This window comes from Lepidochelys olivacea, assembly GCF_965140295.1.
Source record: "Lepidochelys olivacea isolate rLepOli2 genome assembly, chromosome: 12".
Taxonomy (NCBI): Eukaryota; Metazoa; Chordata; order Testudines; family Cheloniidae; genus Lepidochelys; species Lepidochelys olivacea.
The window spans coordinates 895,581-918,670 of record NC_140422.1 but is presented as its reverse complement, the minus strand read 5'-3'; the positions used below and the strand labels follow the sequence as shown (position 1 = coordinate 918,670).

Sequence of the window (23,090 nt, the reverse complement as noted above, 5' to 3'; positions counted from 1 at the left end):
CATACACACAAAGAGCCTGCATTATCACGGCTAGCCTGAAACCAAGCTGAACTAACAATCTGCCTATCATGCCAAAAAAAAAAAAAAAGAGAAGCATTTGATAAGGCACAAATAAAAATTACTCCTGCAAACGCTGAATTCCCTCAATCCCCTTTTGGTAAGTGTGTGAAGTCAAAAGTGTAGAAAGGATCAGACTCGAGACACTGATAAGTTAGAGAGGATCCAAAGAGAGACAGAAAAGATAAGAGGATATCAGGACTGTTAAAGTTACTTCTACAAAAGGCTGGCACTGGAATGTCCTGAATTACTTATTACTGATCACACAAAGGTCAGATGTACGGTAAGCAGGCAGCTGTTCTGGGCCCTCTGACAGCACTGCCAAGAGGAGGAACAGGAAGACAGCTCGGTTTCCTTTGCAAACCAAGCCTTTTAAAATCATCAGAGGCTACATTCTCAGAAGTGTAAGGCGTGTGGGAGACAGGCATATGCATGGTTTTCACAGGGTGCTAAGCATGCTGGTGGACAGAGGCATGGGAATGGGCTCAGGTGTGGGTGTGGCACACACAGCAGATTTTCAAAAATGCAGGGCTGCCCCCTAAGCCATTATAAATGCAGGCAAGCTAGCTGTGTTACTGGCATGAGCAAATCAAAATGTGCAAGTGGGAGTGGTATCCAGCTAGACCGGGGTGGGCAAACTTTTTGGCCCGAGGGCCACATTGGGGTGAGAAACGGTATGGAGGACCGGGAAGGGAAGGCTGTGCCACGCAAACAGCCTGGCCCCCGCCCCCATCCGCCCCCTGACTGCCCTCCTCAGAACCCCCGACCCATCCAACCCCACCTGCTCCTCGTCCCCTGACTGCCCCCTCCCAGGACCCCCAGCCCTAACCACTCCCCGGAACCCCCCCATCCAACCCCCCCACTCCCTTTCCCCGACTGCCCCCCCGACCCCTATCCACACCCCCACCCCCTGACAGGCCCCCCAGGACCCCACCCCCTATCTAATCCCCCTTCTCCCTGCCCCCAGACTGCCCTGACCCCTATCCATAACCCCGACCCCTGACAGCCCCCCCTGAGACTCCCACGCCCTATCCAGCCCCCCCCGTTCTCCATTCCCTGACTGCCCCCCTGAGAATCTCCACCCCATCCAACTGCCCCCTACTTCCTGTCCCCTGACTGCCCCCCGGAACCCCCTGCCCCTTATCCAACCCCCGCCCCCTCCTTATCATGCCGCTCAGAGCAGCAGCAGTTCGCAGCCCCACAGCACTCAGAGAGGGAACAGCAGGGGAGGAGCCAGGGGCTAGCCTCCAGGCCAAGAGTGCAAGGGCGGGGCAGGACGGTCCTGCGGGCCACATAGTTTGCCCACCTCTGAGTTAGACCTACACTGACTGCGGGGCCTGCTGTTCCTGTTCAAATCAGACACTGCTGGGGACAAAGCGGCACTGAGGGATGTGACTACAAGGAGGAGACAGGCAGGCTTGGGGGTGGGGTGATGGGTATCCACAGACTTTGTTTTTTTGCTTTAAAGACAGAGAGACAGGAGCAGTAGAGGGAGGAACAACCATTGAGCACAACTGTGGAGTCAGCCAGATAGCTGCAGCCACATCTTTCATTTTGAAAAGAACATGCTAATGGCAGGTAATGTGCCATTAGCATATGGCAATGAGTTACTAGCTCACAGTAATGTGGCAGGTGGGAGCAAAACACATGCAGCCCAAGCAGTTTAAACACCAGCCACTCAGGAGGCTTCCGAGTCACAGTGCCAAAGGGAGCAGGTGCCTTGAAAGCCAAATATCTATGGCACCTGCTACCATGCCAATCTAGAGGGTTTCTTCCAACAACCAGAACTGCAGGACCATACATGCATTCTGCAGGGTTATGCCCTCACATATCACTGGAGGACCATGATGGTAGCTGCTCCCCATCCTTGTCCTGACCTCCTCTGGGCCTGGTATAACCTGACTAGTCCCTCCATATCTTGGCGATGGTGCTCCAGTGTGTAAGCACAGGGTTTTGCACTTTTCAAATAGGTAATTCATTTGTTGGAGGCCTGACTTTGCGGTGCACACTCAGGGGAAAGTCAAAGCCCAAGGGGTGTGCTCAGCCTAGGTCCTAATTTATAAGAGAGCCACTTCTACTCTTCTCTCATGTTTCCTTGCAGGATCCAGAGGCAGAGAAGGCAAGGGCCAATGTACAGAGGGGCCAGGTGCTCTCAGACCACTGCCTCCAGTTCCTAACACATACCTTGCCACACAAGGAAGTGATACACCAGGGTCCTATACAAAAGGAAATGAGGGGTAAGGAGTAGGGTGGGGGAGCTGGACTTTGGAAAACCACAGTAAGATAAACTGGGGCATTAATTTAGCTGACCATACTGCATGGATTCACCTGGCAGGGATATTGACAGCAAAATACAGGATCTCCCACCCACTTGCATAATTTAAGAGCTTATTAATTCATTTATGATTCTAAAGAAAACCATCAGTGATCTGTACTTCAAGCAGAATTCCAGATAGCCATACTAGTTAAGTGACACTCCAAAGACTCTACTGGTGTCATCAGGAAAGCATCCGCTGCAGAAACAGCAACAGTGTTTGAGTTAGTGTTTCTGTCTTTTGCCTCTCTGTCGCGTTGGAAACGTGACCCAGTAAGCTCTGAATAGAAGTCAGTTTCACCCCCCTCCAACAGTGCATCAGCTTTTCAATCAAGATCAGCCTGAAGGTCACTGATTTGACTTCTGAAAGAGACTGCCACAAATTTCTATTGGAGAGTGTCACACTCACCCTGAGAGCACCGCATGCTGTCCAAGACAATCCACTGACATAGCAGTTGCCTGTCAAAGAGAAAAAACTAAATTACACCCATCAGTTTACGTTTCCAGTCAAACAAAGCTATGTGCAAGATTGAAATCCTGAAGGAACGCCTGCCTGCTTATCTTTAAGAAGGCCCAAGCTGGTAGGGTGGAAGCAATGCTTGCTTGACATCAGGGATAGAAGAATTAACTTCCTCCCACAAATCACAATCTGGGATGGGGAGCTGATCTGAAGGATGAAGGTAGTGTGAAGATGTTGTCTCTTTAGTGTAGGTTGAAGAACAGATATGACAGACACAGCTGCAAGCACTGAAAGCTTACTTCATTTCCCTTAACTCTGCAACCACAGATGAAACCTTTTAATCACTGTTCTCTAATGATTATTATTAATGAGGTTCTGTTCCTGTTGTGAAGTAGCTTTTAAAAAATGTTAACCCTGCTTTTATTCCGGGAACATCTTTTACAATCCTGCACGTATGTAAAGTGTGACCACTTCTGTAGGCCAGACATGCACAAATGGAAGATAGCTAAGATATATCAGAGTCTTCTTTATGTTTAACTTTCGTATTGATGGAAACTAAGAGACCCCTAAGTCCCTCCAAGAGATTGAGACAGAACAGACTGGCAGATAAGTTTCTGCAGGAAGAGAAAATGAAGCAGGTTTTGAAAAATTGACATCTACGTGCTAACGGTGTGTAGGAAGCTTTATCTGAATAGCCAAGGGCCTAAACCATCAATTTACATATAATTTAAATGTAATTAAAAAAACTTCTAGCTCTCATGGTTTCAAAGATAAGCTTCTAAATATGACCCAACTGTAAAGCAACACAGTACCATCTTCCTAAGCCTGCAGCCAGCTAGCTAGCTCCTGTCCTTTTACTGCTGCTAAGAGCTTTGCCAAGCAGTGTCAGTGTGAAATTAACAAGCCTCTGGTCAGCTTCACAGCTACCAACTGGGCAGCAGAAAAAAGAATAAATATATATGTTGGTTTTACTCTACTGCCGGGCTGGCAAACCTATGAGCAGGGTAGTGCTGGCTGCCCTCCCTGCATTTTTTAGGGTTCAGATTGTTTTGTTCTGGTTGGTAAGTTGAGTCTTCCGGCTAGTAGTGGGTCTCATTCATTTCTCCAAACACTGAAGCGAAGAATTTAAAACGACTCCGTCATTTAGGACCCTAAATAGCAAGGGCTAAAGCTATCCCCCTGGACTCCAGTTAAGAACTGCGAACAGAATTACTAGTATAAAGTGTGTTATGACATTTACAGCAACGTAACATAGGGGAGGAGGATTTGCAACAATATTTCTGTCACAGTTCAGGGCAACTGTACCTGTATTCCCCCGAGAGGTCCCTCAAGGGCCCCCACTCTAAGTTCCCAGCTCCTCAGCCGTCACCTCTCTTGGGTAGAGAGCTGCATTCTTTTCCTTTTTTCTTTAAAGGCTGCACAGTTTTCTACCCACCCTCTGATACTCCCAGCAAGACAGTCTGCCTAAAAGGCCAGCATCTGTGCTTTGCTTTCTCTCCAGAGGCTGTGCCCTGTGGATAGCCCACAGTTATAAGTTACCACACAGCTCTTTGTAAGCAAGCACCTTTACTCTTCAGGTGAAAGATTTACAGAGAAAACATATTAAAAGACTAAAAGAACCTACTTGCAAGCTAAAAAGTTTATCAGAGGTCAACAAGGGCTCTGGTAGGTGTCAGTCCTTCAAAACTCACAACTGGGTTTTCCCCATGGTTACAGGTTCATAACTGGCACAGATTCAGAATCAAGAACCACCATGAATAGCTTAATCTTGGCCTCATGTAACAGGTGATCAGCAGACAGTGGCCTGTTCCTCAGGGCCTAGCTTTGAAAGGCTGGGTTTTTGCATAATCAGAGGTGAGGAATTTGCATTCACCTCCCCCTAGATCAGGGGTGCGCAAACTACAGCCCACGAGCCGTTTTAAGCCGGACTGTGAGCCACACCACGCGGCTCGGCCCCACTCCGGCTGGGGAATTGGGTCAGGGGCCGCACCACGCTGCTCCCAGAAGCCGTGGATGGGGATGCATGGGGCGGATGGGGCTGCGGATGTGGCAGCGTGCAGAGCCGCCTGGCCACGCCTCTGAGTAGGAGCCGGAGAAGGGTAATGCTACTGCTTCCAGGAGCCACTTGAGATAAGCGCCGCTTGGAGCCTACACCCCCTGAGCCTCTCCCCATGCCCCAACCCCCTGCCCCAGCCCTGATCCCCCTCCTGCTCTCCAAACACCTTGATCCCAGCCCAGAGCACCCTCCTGCACCCCAAATTCCTCATTCCCAGCCCCACCCCAGAGTCTGCACCCCCTCCTGTACCCCAACCCCAATTCTGTGAGCATTCATGGCCCACCATACAATTTCTATCCCCGTCGGGCCAAAAAGTTTGACCACCGCTGCTCTAGATATTCCCCAGGAAATCCACTTGACACTTTGTGTTACAAAAGCCCATTCTTGTCTGACACATTGTTCAAGATAGTCCTTTGAAACGCTAGGTCTCACATCTGTCACATCTCCCCCCTCGAGCGGTTACATGCAATCACGACCCACAATAATATATGAACTATTCATTTAATACAATGGACTCCAAAGATACTTAAACTTAATTAGTAAGGTCTCCCTAAGATATAACAGGAAATTGCCATCTCTATCACAATAGCTAGAATAGCTCCTTTTATGAAAAATGAAGAGGAAAATAGCTGAAGCCATTATTGACATAAGCGCTTTTGGTCTGATGAAGAACTAGTCAACTGGCAGGTATTTAATGCAGCTAGAGTGGAGCAACCTTATGCTCTTGGTACTTTGTCCATCTTTCCCAGGAGATAGGAGAACACCAATAATTCAAAGCTCAAGTCATCTTGTACAAAGGTTTTTAAAATAGGTTTAATCAGCTGTTCCTGTTTTAAAAAGTTCTTTGCAATTTAGTAACTGTTCATATATGGTTGTAATTAACACTTTATGTATCGGTATACTGCATTTGTAGACAGTGAGTAAGTGTTGTTAGGACAAATTTCAATGCCATAAAACTTAATTACTGACGAGAACAGGACAAAGTGCCAGTATACAGTCTCACATCCTGGACGACCATTCTGTCAGCATCACAAATGAGGTCACTTGATAGGAAGATGGCCGGTCCAGTATTACAGGTTCGAATCTGGGTGTAAAACTTCACTGTCAAATTCATTGCAGAGGTTTTGCATGCCAAGAACATGACCTTTCAGAATGCAGCTCTGAGCAAAACTAAGACAGATTTCCTCTAGACTAAATTCTCAGGTTACCTGCAATTAGCTTATTTAGATAGGTATGTTCAAACTATTGCATGTTTGAAAGGAATGCTTAGTCAACAGCACAGGCAGCATCCCCCACCCCCCAAACATCTTTACTGCTCTTCTATCTTCAGAAAGCACCTTCTCATACCCCCGAATGCTATCTGCTTTTGGATGTACTGTAACTATTGCTTTCCACTTTGCAGGAAGCAGACAGACTTGATTTTCCATGGTTGCACTATCTTTAGATTCAGTAGAGTGTCCTGTGGCACCTTATAGACTAACAGATGTATTGGAGCATAAACTATCTTTAAATTGTAAGCTCTTGGAGGGTAGAGACCAGTTACTTATTTAGCTTAGCTCACTGTCTTGCATGCTGAAAGCTAATCAGAAAAAAATTATTTTAACCCACCTTTGGGCTGCACTGACAGCTTGCCAAGAACCTATGGGCCACATCCATTTGGATCAAAGAGCACAGATTACAAACTCCTTCAATTTCAGCGAGGAGATGTAGCCTGTAGACACTCCAGGTTTTAATCTGCTATACGGCCTTCTGCTAAGAGATACAGTATTGTAGGCTGTGGCCTGGAGTTTCCACAAGTAATGCTTTGTTATTAAACATCAGGTTGGCTGCAGTGAGGAGCTCTATGGGCTGTAAGTGCTGAGTGTTATTTGTCTGTAGATTGCTCTTTAGCATCTGTGTAATATTCATGTCACAGAGGCAGTGTGGATAGAACATGGATGAGATGCAGGCTGTCACTGGTCTGTAGGGTGACTCCAGAAAATCACTTCACCTCTGTGAACCTCAGCTTCCCCAGCTGTAAAATGGGGATAATGATACTGAGGATTGACTTTGTAAAACATTCGGAGATATACTGCCAAGAAGTGCTCTGTAAGAGCTAGGGAGTTATAGTGTTTTACCACATGCTGTGAGCAGAGCTCTCACACAGCCCTACCCATACAGATCCAAACCCAAACCATATGAGTATGTTCAGCGTTAGTGAAAGGTGCCAGCCTACCAGCCCTGGGGACTGAAGTCCTCTACTCCTAGAACTGGCAGTGCCAGTTCCTAAATCCACCAGTGGGCCTTGCTGCTGACCTGCAAGAAACAGCTCCAGGAGAAAGGAAGTAGGTTCAGCCTCCATAGTCTTTTTAATCCTCAGCTTCTCTATTAAGATAGATTTCAACATGACAGTTGTCAATCTGCAAGGAAGAGGACTGAGACCCCCAACTCATTTCACATAAACTGTCAAGTGGTAAGATTTGCTTTCTCCTGATCTGGACCAGATCTGAACAAGTGAACTAGAGGTGAATGTCTTCATCTCATTATCAATTCTCTGGAAGCAATTCTTCACCACGGCACCATGTTCATTTCTCAAAACTTGATCTCTTTAATACTTTGACTAGAGGAAGAGATGGAGGAATGCAAGATGTAAAACAAAGAAGGCTGTAGGCTGGATTCATTACACTGAAAACGTATTAACTCAACACCTTTGTTCCTAAAGAAGTAGTGTGACAGAGATGGTAATTTCCTGCAATATCCTGCACAAACCTGACTGAATTAAGTTGGTCTGTCATTGTGGCCAGGGACTGCATGTAATTCCATGGGGAAGAGGGACCACAGCGCTAACAGGAGCTAAGAGGGGGGCTGGTTAGGTAAATTCCCTCCAGCTGTACCACCACCAGAGCAGCATCACCACTTGGGGAGGCTTGCATAGACAGGTTCAAACTGGATTCTCCATGGACCAACAGACAAAAAAAGGACTTCTGGTTAAACACCCTGAGTTAAAACAGACTCAGGGCCTTCTTTCTGATCCTACAGATGAGCAGGACCATCTGTCTCAGTGGAGAAGGGGCAGTCCTTTCTTGGAAGGGTTGGAAGGACGTGGCCCAGTTTGTCGCCTTGTTCTGAGCAAAAGGGGTTATGAATTTGTACCCACAGAAATAATCCCTGGTGGGGTTTAAAGGACTGTTTACTGGCCAGACCACTTGTTGGAGTTGGGGTGCTCTCTGGTACGCTTATTGGCATGTGCAATATAGGCTCTTTTATTGTGTTAATATGTTTTCTCTGTAATGTTTTTACCTTAAGAGTAAATGTGCTTGCTTAGAAAGAGCTGTGTGGTAACTTAACTGTGATAATTACACCGTTTTCTGTCTCCAAGACGAAGAGTAAAGCAGGCCCTGCTTAGGCATCCTGGCTTTACTTGGAAATTCACAGTGAGGGCTGCCTGGAAATACCCAGCTCAGGAGGGACAGAGGCACTAGTCTGCACCCAAAAGAGGTGACTGCTGGGGAGCTAGAAGCTAAAAGTGGGAACTCTTGCTGGACCACAGAGAGAGAATACAGGTGCAGTTGGGGATCGGTCCTGCTTTGAGCAGGGAGTTGGACTAGATGATCTCCTGAGGTCCCTTCCAACCCTGATATTCTATGAACTGTAACAGACAGAGCTACTGTGTTCAACTGTTGTTGCAATTGCTAGTGCTTCTTTTAAGCATGTTTCCTTATGTGGTATATTTTAAAACATCTGCATTTGGATGCACTTGTAAGGGTTTCACTATAAGTAGTAGCTTCCAAAATATAAGTTTGCCTTCTTGTTTTCTTGAAAAGAGGGCCCCCAATTTTCTTCCACTCAAACCCAATTGAACAATGTAGACTAGAGATAAACTGCCATAGAAAATAATTTAAATGTTGCTTTCACCAGCAACCCCAGTAACAGAAACAGTAAATCAGCACGTCAGACATGGGTCTGTTCCCCAAATGTTTTAAATGAGTTATGGCTAAATGAACAAGATATAATTTGCACATCAGATTTTAGATGATTAAGCTGGACAAAAATACTAGAACTCTGGGTATAGTCATTTTAATAAGAGGAATAAATATATGATCAGCAATTGAGCAAAAACAATAAAAAAGTTATTCTCAATTGATTAAGTGTATGCATTGTATGCATTCAGCAAAACATGGGATGCTTAGCAACAAACTTCAATTTAAAATGCTCATTTTCTTGGCAACAGAGGTTATGAGTTTTTAAAAATATGTTGCTTAGCAGGCACAGAGCTATCTTGGCTGTTCAGATATTTGATAGTCACTACACTTTCACACAAGGATTTCAAGGAAATGAAGCCAAGAGGATTTCCTACCACGATTATTGCCAGAGATCTTTCTGCTATTTTATTAAAAGAACCTTAAATGCAATAGACGTGCAGGACAGGAAAGCAGCCCGGTTTCTACGTATCAACTTGGTCATTCATTTCCATTCACCATGAATCTCTTTTGCAGATTGAAGCCATGCTTAGATCCCCATCACCTTGCAAGGGTTGTAGCTGTGATGGTCACTAACACTGAAACCAGCAGCAACTGTCCAGATTACCAAAATCCATTTCAGGAGAAAGAAACTAGAAATACTTTGACGGAGTCAGCCACTCACCCGGCAGTTAAGTAAAGGGGCGAGGCAGGCGAGCCAAGAGTTAAAAAATAAACCTAGGGTAAGCATGTTGAAAGAAGGGGAAAATGATACAAGTATGTCTTATCTGGTAGTTTGGAAGAAAACATAAAACCAAGGCCTTGAACACTTATGGTCATAAATGATTCCAAGGCATTTCTCAAAAAAAATAGGCCTAACTCTGGGATCTTGCCCAAATCCTGGATTAAAGAGACACCAACACATTTAAAAATATATGCTGTAAACAAAATAATATTGCTAAAAGTACCAGGGGAACCCAATTTACTGCTCACATTTTTATTCAACTTTACTTTAATAAGAACTTGTTTTGAAAAAGTTAAAGGGATAGTCAACTTTAAAAAGTTTCTACAACTGAATTAAAAGTAGTTTCAGCTAATACACCCGCTACTGAGTATCCCTGCCAAACTTTGTGGTTTAGCAATTACATTTTATTTTTTAAACAAGAGAAGAACGAGGGGGGATTTGATAGCTGCTTTCAACTACCTGAAAGGGGGTTCCAAAGAGGATGGATCTAGATTGTTCTCAGTGGTGACAGATGACAGGACAAGGCGTAATGGTCTCTAGTTGCAGTGGGGGAGGTTTAGGTTGGATATTAGGAAAAACGTTTTCACTAGGAGGGTGGTGAAACACTGGAATGCGTTATCTAGGGAGGTGGTGGAATCTCCTTCTTTTGAGGGTTTTAAGGCCCGGCTTGACAATGCCCTGGCTTGGATGATTTAGTTGGGGATTGGTCCTGCTTTGAGCAGGGATTGGACTAGATGACCTCCTGAGGTCCCTTCCAACCCTGATATTCTAGGATTCTCTCTCTCTCTACTGCTGCTTTAAGGCCTCACACAAACAACGGGGGAAAATGACTGTAATTTCAAAGGAAACTCTGAAAGTGACTATATAGCAAGTACCACCAAGAGAGAGAATTTTCTCTCTAATATTTTAATTACAGGCATCTCAGTTGTTAACTGTAACAACAACAGGTAAAAAAAATTCTTGATAGAAGTATGATTTTATACTTCAGTAAGGCTTTTGTTACTGTCTCATATGACTTCTCTTAAACAAACTAGAGAAATATAGCCTAGATGAACCTACTACAAGATGGGTGCACATTATCAATGGTTCACAATCAAGCTAAAAGGATATAGCATGTGGGGTCCCACAGGGATCTGTCCTGAGTCCATTTTATTCAATATCTTCAAATATAATTTGGACAATGACATAGAAAGTACACTTATAAAGTTTGTGTATGATAAGCTGGGAGGGGTTGCAAGCACCTTGGAGGGCAGGATTAGAATTCAAAATGATCTTGACAAACTGCAGAAATGGTCTGAAATAAATAGGATGAAATTCAATAAGGACACAGATAAAGTACTTCACTTAGGAAGAAATAATCAATTCCACAAATACAAAATGGGAAATGACGGCCTAGGAAGGAGTATGCAGTGTTGTAGCCATGTCAGCCCAGGAGATTAGAGACAAGCTGGATGAAGTAATAGCTTTTATTGGACCAACTTTTGATGGCAAGAGAGAGCTCTTGAAAAGCCCTGTGTACTTTGAAAGTTTGCCCCACTTACCAACAGAGTTGGTCCAATAAAAAAAAATATTACCTCACCCACCTTGTTTCTCTAGGAAGGAATATTGCAGAAAAAGATCTGAAGATTATAGTGGATCATAGATTAAATGAGAGTCAACAATGTAACACGCTGCAAACAAAGTGATCGTTCTGGGATGTATTAGCAGAAGTGTTTTACACAAGACACAAGTAGCAATTACTCCATTCTAGGGAGCCCTGATAAGGCCTCAACTGGGAGTATTGTGTTCAGTTGTGGACACCACACTTTGAGAAAGATGTGGACAAATCAGAGAAGGTCCAGAGGAGAGCTAGAAAAATGACCTGTGAGGAAAGACTGAAAAAATTGGGTTTGTTAGTTTGGAATAGAGGTGACTGAGTGGGGACATGATAACAGCCTTCAACTATATAAAAAGGTTGATATAAAGAGGAGGGTGAGAAATTGTTCTCTTTAGCCACGGAGGATGGGACAAGAAGTAACAGGCTTGAATTGCAGCAAGGGAGATTTAGTTAAACATTAGGGAAAAGTTCTTAACTGTCACAGAAGTTAAATGCTGGACCAAATTAACTAGAGAGGCTGTGGAATCTCTGTCATTGGAGGTTTTTAGGAACAGATTGGACAAACAACTGTCAGCGATGGTCTAGATTTGTTTCAGAGTAGCAGCCACGTTAGTCTGTATTTGCAAAAAGAAGAGGAGTACTTGTGGCACCTTAGAGACTAACCAATTTATTGGAGCATGAGCTGTTGTGAGCTACAGCTCACTTCATTGGATGCATCGATCTAGATTTGGTCCTGCCTCAGTGCAGGGGGCTGGACTTGATGACCTCATGTGGTCCCTTCCACTCCTGCATTTCTATGAGCTAGTCTACACTAGAAGTGCTACAACGGCACGGATGGAGCTGTGCCACTGTAGAACGTCTGGTGAAGATGTCCAAGCCGATGGGAGAGAGCTCTCCTGTCCACTTAATTACTCTACCTTTGCCAGAGGAGGTAGCTCTGGTTTTGTCTACACTGGCACTTTTGGCAATAAAACTTTTGTTGCTCAGGGGTGTAAAAAAACACACCCCTAAACAACAAAAGTTTTAACCACAAAAAGCACCAGTGTGGACAGTGCTTTGCTGGGGGGAGCCGCTCTCCCACCAGTGAAGCGATCGCCCCTGGTTGGGGGTGGTTTTATTTTGTCGCCAGGAGAGCTCCCTCCCCGCGACAAAGAGGGGCTACCCGGCACCTTCCCAGGGCAGGGCTGCAGCAGCACAGCCATGCCGTTGTAAGGAGCCTGTCTCCAGCCGACGAAGCGCTGCCTACGCCCGGGGGGCTGCGGGGTGGCGTATTCACACCCCGAGCGACATCAGCGACGCCCGGGACGAGGCGGCGCAGACAAGGCAATGGCAGCATGCCTCCAAGCGGACAGTGTCCCTGCAGCTCCGACTGGGCATGGACTCTTCACCACCCGCCCCACATTTCTGCGCAGTGCTGTGGCTGTTAAATAGCTGCCCAGTGCCCTGCTCGCCCCTCCTGAGCCGAGCCCTGTCCCTGCGGGGCTGCAGTGCCCGGCGCTGGCAGGAGCAACGCCGCCACCGCGCTGCTGCGTGGCTCCCCAGAAGCGGCTGCATCGCGGCGCAGGGCCCTGCCCAGGCAGCAGCCCGCAGGGGCTGGGAGAGGCGCCCCCCGGCGCGAGGGCTGGGCGGGAGGATCCGAGCCCTGGCGGGGCCCGTGCGCCGGGGAGCGCCGCAGGCGGGCTCCCCCTCGGCCCCAGTGCCATGGGAGGGGGGAAAGCAGGGCGCTCCCCACACGGACCAGGCGGGGGGGGGTGGGACGCGGAGGCTGTGGCGCATGCGCTCTCCCGCAGGCTGCGGGAGCTTGTTACCTGCGAGTCCCGGAACTCCACCACCACATTCTCGCTGCTCCAGCGTGCCGCCATCTTCAGCCGCCCCGCGCGACGCCGCCGAGGCGAACGGCATTGGAGACGCGACTGCGCACGCCCCCGGCCGGAAGAGCAAGGGCTGCTGGGAGATGTAGTCCCGGTGTCCCAAGGCAGGACTCAGAGAAGCGTTCGCGCAGCCGGGCTCCTCCCCCACAGTCTGTGCGCTCAAGGCGCGTGGCCGCTCCTAGCAGGGAGCGCTCTGGCCGTGAGCGTCACGGGATCCCATGACTCCTGGAGCTGGGGCTTTAAGAAAAAACACCAACTATTGGGAGACTCGCACTCAGAGCACAAGTTGTCACCCCTCTCTAGCTCTCTCTGCGTGTAATCATCTTCCCCAGGGCCCTGTACTGCATTGCTGAGCTCATGAAAGGAGCAGCGAGGCAGTTTTCTTCAGTTACCTAAATATTTTCTTCTTTAGGTATTTTTTTGCCATTGGTTAAGAGGCTATTGGTCAGTAGGTTAGGCCCTGAATTTAGGTACTGTAAAAATTATTAAAATAAAAAATGTTGACAAAAGCTGGTATTTACAAAATTGCTTTAATGGGATTAAAAATAAAAATAGTTTTGTGTTTGGGTTTCAACATTACCTTACAATGGTCCCAAACCTGCTAACACTTGGATGCATGCTTCATTTTGCTTAAATTAGTAGTCCCACTAAAATTAATAAAACTGCTCACAGCCCTGATCTTGTAAAAATGTCTATGTGCGTGTACTTAACTTTACTACCATGAGTAGGTCCATTGAAGTTAATGGGATTACTCATACAGTAGAACCTCAGAGTTACAAACACCAGAGTTATGAACTGAGCAGTCAACTACACACCTCATTTGGAACCGGAAGTACACAATCAGGTAGCAGCACAGAAAACAACTACAAAAAAGCAAATACAGTACAGTACCCTGTTAAACTTAAGTTAAAAAATGTTTTGAAAAGGGAAGGAAACTGTTTCTGTGCTTGTTTCATTTAAATTAATATGGCTAAAAGCAGCATTTTCTTCTGCAAATAAAATTTCAAAGCTGTTTCAATGTTCAGTTGTAAACTGTTGAAAAGTTTCAGAGTAACAGCCGTGTTAGTCTGTATTCGCAAAAAGAAAAGGAGGACTTGTGGCACCTTAGAGACTAACCAATTTATTTGAGCATAAGCTTTCGTGAGCTACAAGTCACTTCATCGGATGCATACTGTGGAAAGTAGAGAAGATCTTTTTATACACACAAAGCATGAAAAAATGGGTGTTTACCACTACAAAAAGTTTTCTCTCCCCCCACCCCACTCTCCTGCTGGTAATAGTTTATCTAAAGTGATTACTCTCCTTACAATGTGTATGATAATCAAGTTGAAACTGTTGAAAGAACAACCATAATGTTTTGTTCAGAGTTACGAACAGCTTCCATTCCCGAGGTATTCGTAACTCTGATATTTTACTGTAATAGTAAAGTTAAGCATGTGTTTAAATGTTTGCAGGACTGGGGCCAACGTTTGCAACTGCAATGCTGAAGATTTATTCTATATGAGAACCTGAAAGTGAAACTAACTAGGAAATAACTTCAAATAAAATTGAGTAGTCTATTTTCATAGTGGAAGCCAAGTAAAATGCAAAAAACTAACCAAAAAATAAAAATACTGAAAAGTAAATAAGGTTGTAACAATTATTTGGTGTTAATATTCTAAAATGGTCCTACTAGTGCTAATTTGGGATTTTTTCAATCTAGCCCTGTTGCACATAAGGAATCTGAGAAAGGTAAAATTATTTCACTCAATCATACCATATCAAATCACCAAGTCACTGCTTTTTTTTTTTCCTGGTTGTGTGTCACAATCTGATGCCCCAAATTCTGCAATGAGATGTATAGTAAGACCTCTACATCCACATGGCACCCTACTGACAATTGCACAATCAGTGACAAAGGGAGGACATGACAAAAATCTACAAATACTTGAATGGTGTAGGTGACAGGAAGGGAGAGGAATTATTTCAAGTACTACAAAGAACATAAGACCTAAGAGTAATAATGGGATGAATTCAAATAGAAACTTTCTGGCTGACTATCAAGAAAAACTTCCTTACAATAAAATCTATTAGAATCTCCAGCAGAGTGGTGGAAGTGCACAAGGACAGGACATTTTTACAATGGTCTGGATGCATTATTATTTTAATTAAGACCTGACACAGTGTGCTTTGTGGGTGCATGACACAAAATACAGACAAACAGCAAATACAGACAAATACAGCAAACAGGAAAACATCAAAAAAGAGCTCTCCGACCTGGAGACTCTCATAAATAACCAACCTTCCATACAAATGGACTTTGCTAAAATAAGACAGGAGATCTACATTACACAAAAAGAAAAGGAGTACTTGTGGCACCTTAGAGACTAACCAATTTATTTGAGCATGAGCTTTCGTGAGCTACAGCTCACTTCATCAGATGATGAAGCTGTAGCTCACGAAAGCTCATGCTCAAATAAATTGGTTAGTCTCTAAGGTGCCACAAGTACTCCTTTTCTTTTTGCGAATACAGACTAACACGGCTGTTACTCTGAAACCTACATTACACACTTCACCTCCCTACAAAGGAAAAAGGACTGTAAGCTGTTTAAAATCCTACCTGCCACATGTGGCCACAACAGTGGTACCCAAACTCACCCAGCAATATCGTCAATCTATCCAGATACACACTCAGCCCAGCAGAAGAGTCTGTCCTATCTCGGGGACTCTCTTTTTGCCCCACCACCCCCACAAACATGATACAGTTCTGGGGTGATTTGGAAGCCTACTTTCGCCATCTCTGACTCAAAGAATACTTTCAAGATAACACTGAACAGCGCACTGATACACAGATACCCTCCCACCAACAGCACAAGAAGAAGAACTCCACATGGACTCCTCCTGAGGGTCGAACTGACAGTCTGGACCTATACATACAATGCTTCCGCTGACGTGCACAGGCAGAAATAGTGGAAAAACAACAATGCTTGCCTCATAACCTAAGTCATGCAGAACGCAATGCCATCCACAGCCTCAGAAACAACCCTGACATTATAATCAAAGAGGCTGATAAAGGAGGTGCTGTTGTCATTATGAATGGGTCTGACTACCAAAAGGAGGCTGCCAGATAACTCTCCAGTACCAAAGTCTACAGGCCACTTTCCTCAGATCCCACTGAGGAATACGCAAGAAACTGCACCATCTACTCAGGACACTCCCTACACTAACACAGGAACAAATCAACATACCCTTAGAGCCCCAACAGGGGTTATTCTATCTACTACCCAAGATCCACAAACCCAGAAATCCTGGACGCCCCATCATCTCAGGCATTGGCACTCTCACTGAAGGATTGTCCAGATATGTGGACTCTCTACTCAGACCCTACACCACCAGCACTCCCAGCTATCTCCGTGACACCACTGATTTCCTGAGAAAACTACAATGCATTGGTGATCTTCCAGAAAACACTATCCTAGCCACCATGGATGTAGAGGCTCTCTACACAAACATCCCACACGCAGATGGAATACAAGCTGTCAGGAACAGTATCCCTGATGATGCCACAGCACAAATGGTTGCTGAGCTCTGTGACTTTATCCTCACGCACAATTATTTCAAATTTGGTGACAATATATACCTCCAGACCAGTGGCACCACTATGGTCACCCGCATGGCCCCACAATATGCCAACATTTTTATGGCTGACCTGGAACAACGCTTCCTCAGTTCTTGTCCACTCACGCCCCTTCTCTACCTACGCTACACTGATGACATCTTCATCATCTGGACCCATGGGAAGGAAACCCTGGAAGAATTCCACCACAATTTCAACAGTTTCCACCCCACCATCAACCTCAGCCTAGACCAACTTACATGGGAGGTCCACTTCCTAGACACCACGGTGCAAATAAGTGATAGTCACATTAACACCACCCTATACCAAAAACCCACCGACCGCTATGCCTACCTTCATACCTCCAGCTTCCATCCCAGACACACCACATGATCCATTGTCTATAGCCAAGCGCTGAGGTACAACCGCATTTGCTCCAACCCCTCAGACAGAGACCAAAACCTACAAGATCTTCACCAAGCATTCTCAAAACTACGATACCCGCACGAGGAAATAAGGAAACAGATCAACAGAGCCAGATGTGTACCAGAAGCCTCCTGCTTCGAGACAAGCCCAAGAAAGAAACCAACAGAACTCCACTGGCCATCACATACAGTCCTCAGCTAAAACCTCTCGAACCCATCATCAGTGATCTACAACCCATCCTGGACAACAATGCCTCACTTTCACAGGCCTTAGGAGGCAGGCCAGTCCTCGCCCACAGACAACCCGCCAACCTGAAGCATATTCTCACCAGCAATGACACACCGCACCATAGTAACTCTAACTCAGGAACCAATCCATGCAACAAACCTCGATGCCAACTCTGCCCACATATCTACACCAGCGACACCATCACAGGACCTAACCAGATCAGCCACACCGTCACCGGTTCATTCACCTGCACGTCCACCAATGTAATCTACGCCATCATGTGCCAGCAATGCCCTTCTGCTATGCACATTGGCCAAACCGGACAGTCCCTACATAAAAGGATAAATGGACACAAATCAGATATTAGGAATGCAATATACAAAAACCTGTAGGAGAACACTTCAACCTCCCTGGACACACACTAGCAGATTTAAAGGCAGCCATCCTGCAGCAAAAAATCTTCAGGACCAGACTTCAAAGAGAAACTGCTGAGCTTCAGTTCATTTGCAAATTTGTCACCATCAGCTTGGGATTAAACAAAGACTGTGACTGGCTCGCCAACTACAAAAGCAGTTTCTCCTGCCTTGGTGTTCACAGCTCAACTGCTAGAAGAGGGCCTCATCCTCCCTGATTGAACTAACCTCCTTATCCCTCGCCTGATTCTTGCTTGCATATTTATACCTGCCTCTGGAAATTTCCACTACATGCATCTGAAGAAGCAGGTATTCACCCACAAAAGCTTATGCTCCAATACGTCTGTTAGTCTATAAGGTGCCTCAGGACTCTTTGCCGCAAAATACAGTCAGTCTCTGCTCCAAAAATCTGCAAAGTTATGCATGTGTATTTGCATAAATGTAATCACACCAGCAGTTCCACTGAAGTCAACGAACCAGGTCACTCACATGAGTAAAGCCGCTCATTTGTCTGTGCTTCAGCTTCCCAACTTTAAAATGGAGATATTAATCTTTCCTTTGTCTGTCTTGCCTGTTTGAATGCTGTAAGCATTTTGGGACAGGAACTGCCTCGTATTATGTGTCTGTACCATGCCTAGCACAATGGATCCCTATCTCTGCCATGGGCTCTAGGCAATAGTGTGAAATTAATAATAAACTGAAATCTATGGTGCAACCTTAACTATGGACCCCGGACTGTTCCACCATGAGAGCACACCGCCAGCGCTTCACACACCATTATAACCGGCAGCAGAGGCTTGCGGCTGCCCCAGAGCCCAGCTCCACGCACCCCCAGCGCCCAGCCCTGTCCGCGCACCACCAGAGCCTAGCCCCGTCCCTCCCCAGCGCCCAGCCCCGCGCACCCCCAGCGCCCAGCCCCATCCCTCCCCAGCGCCCAGCCCTGCGCACCCCCAGCGCCCAGCCCCGTCCGCCCATCCCCAGCCCCGTCCATCCCCAGCGCCCAGCCCTGCCCGCCCCCAACCCCGTCTGCTCATCCCCAGCCACCAGCCCTGAGCACCCCCAGCACCCAGCCCCGTCCCTCCACAGCGCCCAGCCCTGCGCATCCCCAGCGCCCATCCCCGTGCACCCCCAGCGCCCAGCCCTGTCCGCCCATCCCCAGCGCCCAGCCCCGCCCATCCCCAGCCCCGTCCGCCCCCAGCGCCCAGCCCCGTCCGCCCCCAGCGCCCAGCCCCACGCGCCCCCAGCGTCCAGCCCTGTCCGCGCACCCCCAGCGCCCAGCCCCATCCATTCCCAGCGCCCGGCCCTGTCCGCCCATTCCCAGCACCGTCCACCCAGCATCCAGCGCCCAGCCCTGCGCATCCCCAGCGCCCATCCCCGTGCACCCCCAGCGTCCAGCCCTGTCCACCCAGCCCCAGCGCCCAGCCCCGCCCATCCCCAGCGCCCAGCCCCGCCCATCCCCAGCGCCCGGCCCCATCCATTCCCAGCGCCCGGCCCCATCCATTCCCAGCGCCCGGCCCTGTCCGCCCAGCATCCAGCGCCCGGCCCCGACCGCCCCCAGTGCCCAGCCCCGTGCACCCACAGCGTCCAGCCCTGTCCGCCCATCCCCAGCACCCAGCCCTGTCCATCCCCAGTGGCCAGCCCCGTCCGCCCAGCACCCAGCGCCCAGCCCCGTCTGCCCAGCACCCAGCGTCCAGCCCCACGCACCCCCAGCGCCCAGCCCTGTCCGCCCATCCCCAGCACCGCGCACACCCAGCGCCCAGCCCTGTCCGCCCATCCCCAGCGCCCAGCCCCATCCATCCCCAGTGCCCAGCCCCGCCCGCCCCCAGCGCTGTCTGCTCATCCCCAGCGACCAGCCCTGCGCACCCCCAGCGCCCAGCCCCATCTGCCCCCAGCGCCCAGCCCCGCGCACCCACAGCGCCCAGCCCTGTCCACCCATCCCCAGCGCCCAGACCCATCCATCCCCAGCACCCGGCCCCATCCGCCCCCAGTGCCCAGCCCCATCCATCCCCAGCGCCCAGCCCCGTCCATCCCCAGCGCCCAGCCCCGCCCGCCCCCAACCCCGTCTGCTCATCCCCAGCCACCAGCCCTGAGCACCCCCAGCGCCCAGCCCCGTCCCTCCACAGTGCCCAGCCCTGCGCACCCACAGCGTCCAGCCCTGTCCGCCCATCCCCAGCGCCCAACCCTGTCCATCCCCAGTGCCCAGCCCCATCTGCCCAGCACCCAGCGTCCAGCCCCACGCACCCCCAGCGCCCAGCCCTGTCCGCCCATCCCCAGCGCCCGGCCCCATCCGCCCCCAGCGCCCAGCCCTGTCCGCCCATCCCCAGCGCCCGGCCCCATCCATTCCCAGCGCCCGGCCCCATCCATTCCCAGCGCCCGGCCCCGACCGCCCCCAGTGCCCAGCCCTGTCCATCCCCAGCGCCCAGCGCCCGGCCCCATCCATCCCCAGCGCCCAGCGCCCGGCCCCGTCCATCCCCAGCGCCCAGCGCCCGGCCCCGTCCATCCCCAGCGTCCAGCCCCGCCCGCCCCCAGCGCTGTCTGCTCATCCCCAGCGCCCAGCCCCGTCCATCCCCAGCGCCCAGCGCCCGGCCCCGTCCATCCCCAGCGCCCAGCGCCCGGCCCCGTCCATCCCCAGCGCCCAGCGCCCAGCCCCGTCCATCCCCAGCGCCCAGCGCCCGGCCCCATCCATCCCCAGCGCCCAGCGCCCGGCCCCGTCCATCCCCAGCGCCCAGCGCCCGGCCCCGTCCATCCCCAGCGTCCAGCCCCGCCCGCCCCCAGCGCTGTCTGCTCATCCCCAGCGCCCGGCCCCGTCCATCCCCAGCGCCCAGCGCCCGGCCCCGTCCATCCCCAGCGCCCAGCGCCCAGCCCCGTCCGCCCCCAGCGCCCAGCGCCCGGCCCCGTCCGCCCCCAGCGCCCAGCGCCCGGCCCCGTCCATCCCCAGCGCCCAGCGCCCGGCCCCGTCCATCCCCAGCGTCCAGCCCCGCCCGCCCCCAGCGCTGTCTGCTCATCCCCAGCGCCCAGCCCCGTCCATCCCCAGCGCCCAGCGCCCGGCCCCATCCATCCCCAGCGCCCAGCGCCCGGCCCCGTCCATCCCCAGCGTCCAGCCCCGCCCGCCCCCAGCGCTGTCTGCTCATCCCCAGCGCCCAGCCCCGTCCATCCCCAGCGCCCAGCGCCCAGCCCCGTCCGCCCCCAGCGCCCAGCGCCCGGCCCCGTCCGCCCCCAGCGCCCAGCGCCCGGCCCCGTCCATCCCCAGCGCCCAGCGTCCAGCCCCGTCCATCCCCAGCGCCCAGCGCCCGGCCCCATCCGCCCCCAGCGCCCGGCCCCGAGCCTGGGCCCGCTTTGATGGTGACTCGAAGCGTGCGCCCGAGGCGGGCTTTCGGGCAGGGTCTGGAAGCAGGGGCAGGTCCCCGCTGCCGGGGAAGGTGGGGCCGCGCCCCCCGAGAGCGCATCTCTAACCCCCCTCGCTCCCCGGCCCGCCCCCGCCCCCCGCGCCGAGCCGCGCCGGCGATGGGGGCTGGCAGTGAGGGGGTTAATGCGGGCTGCGGGGGCGGAGGGAGGCGGGCGCATGCGTCCTGGCAGCCTCTATTGTCTCGCTGCCCCAGCCGCGAGGCGCCGCTGGAGAGAGCGGCCCGGGGCGGAGGCGAGAGAGCGGGCGGCCGGGCGAGGGGCCGGGCCGGGCCGGGCTGGGCGGCGGGAGGCCCCGCTCCACGGGCAAGGCCCCCTGCGGGGCTGAGCGGGCCGGAGGCTGAGCCAGCCTCGCTGCGGGAGTGCGCGCAGATCGTCCCGGCGGCGGCTAGCCGCCAGGCGGGCGGGCGGGCCTTGCCTGCTGTCTCCCCTTCCTCCCGCCGCGGCTGTGGGCGAGCGGCCGGGGCCTCTCGGCACTTGGCGGGGACATGCCGCAGGCGCGGATAAATTTTAATTCCTAGTTTGCCGTCGCCGCCTCCTCCCTTTTCGTCAGCCTCCCCTCCCCCGCCGAGGGGTGTCCGCAGGGGCTCGGGGCCGAGCGCCCTCCTTCGGGCGGCGCGGAGCGGCAGCAGGCCGGGCCGGGCCCGCCCATGGGCGGCAAGCAGAGCACCGCGGCCCGCTCGCGGGGGCCCTTCCCGGGGGTCTCCACCGACGACAGCGCCGTGCCCCCGCCCGGGGGGCCGCCCCACTTCGGGCACTACCGGGCCGGCGGCGGCGCCATGGGGCTGCGCAGCCGCTCCGTCAGCTCGGTGGCGGGCATGGGCATGGACCCGAGCGCGGCCGGCGGGGTCCCCTTCGGCCTGTACGCCGCGGCGGCCCGGGCGGCGGGCGACCCCGAGCGGGCGCCGGGCGGCGGCGCGGGCGCAGACTCCGCCTACGCCCCTGGTGACGGTTACCAGGAGACCGGAGGCGGTCGCCATGGAGACGGGATGCTGTACCTGGGCCCGCGAGCCTCGCTCGCCGACGCGCTGCCCCTGCACATCGCGCCCCGCTGGTTCAGCGCGCCCAGCGGTGAGTCCCGGGGGCGCGGCCGGGCTGGGTTCGGGATCGGGCTTCGCAGGGGGCAGGCCGCCGGTCTCCTGCCTCGGCGCGGGAAGCCGGAAGGGGGCTTGGGCAGTTGACTGTCGGGCTTGTGTAAGGAAACGCGGGATCCGCTGGAGCTCACTGGGGGCCCGAGGGGCACACTGGCCTGAGCTGGAAAGGAGCAGGTTGCAGCCATGTTCTTTAATTCGGAGAGATTGGGCCCTAGGGGCTCTCCCCAAAGGGGATGATCTGGTTGCCTAGGTTATAGAACTGCACGTGGGCCACACCTGACTCAAGGCAATGCCTGCCCTTTACCTTCCTAGAGTGCCTGGTGTAAGAGTTGAGGCTGGCATTAACTCTTGTGGTCTGTCTCATGGCAGGAGAAAGGGGGAGGCTTCCTAGAGAGAGGATATTGATCTGCCTTCTAGATGTGTCAAATGTGGGTCTAGCAACTTTGACAAAAGTGGTTTGAGGCAGGTGTAAAGTCACTACAGTTTAAGCCATTGGCTTGGAAGGACTGAGCCGGGTTTTGGTATCATAATGTGAAAGGGGGTTGATTACAGTTCTTATTGTCCAGATGTCCTCAGATAAGAGGAAGGAGAAGAGGGGATCAGGGGAACCTTGGGAAAACGAGAAGTAGGAATTTCTCATTTCCTCTGAGAAGAGGCCAAAGGGGGTTTCCTATCCAATCCTCTGGTATGGTTATGATGCCCTGGAGCAACTGGAATGAGAGAGGCAATGGCTTGTCTGGCTTACTTGACTAGACTGGGAAGCCAGTTTGGCACCACTATGGGAAATCTGCTAGGCTGAGGGAAGGGAGGAAGCTCCCTCCCCCATGCCTGACCTCCACTCTTGAACCATTCCATTGGCTGGGCTGGATGGAAAGAACCTGGCTCTTCCAGTGG

At 51.3% G+C, this 23,090-nt stretch overlaps 2 protein-coding genes across 4 annotated transcripts in view; one reads left to right on the top strand and one right to left on the bottom strand.

Moving 5' to 3' along the window:
• WDR59 (WD repeat domain 59) overlaps positions 1–18,427 on the bottom strand; it is a 92,147-nt gene extending 73,720 nt beyond the window's left edge. Inside the window, exons 1-3 of one of the 2 annotated variants that reach the window (XM_084644280.1) lie at positions 18,190–18,427; positions 12,976–13,275; positions 2,781–2,830 (exon numbers count right to left, since the gene is read on the bottom strand). In XM_084644280.1, the coding sequence (XP_084500406.1) occupies positions 2,781–2,830; positions 12,976–13,029 (104 nt within the window). In that variant the 5' untranslated portion in view covers positions 13,030–13,275; positions 18,190–18,427. The remainder of the gene's footprint in view (positions 1–2,780; positions 2,831–12,975; positions 13,276–18,189) is intronic. The other variant, XM_084644279.1, reaches the window with a different exon arrangement.
• Positions 18,428–21,285: 2,858 nt separating this feature from the next.
• ZNRF1 (zinc and ring finger 1) overlaps positions 21,286–23,090 on the top strand; it is a 105,533-nt gene continuing 103,728 nt past the window's right edge. For both annotated transcript variants that reach the window (XM_084644602.1, XM_084644601.1), the window contains exon 1: positions 21,286–22,173. In XM_084644602.1, the coding sequence (XP_084500728.1) occupies positions 21,753–22,173 (421 nt within the window). In that variant the 5' untranslated portion in view covers positions 21,286–21,752. The remainder of the gene's footprint in view (positions 22,174–23,090) is intronic.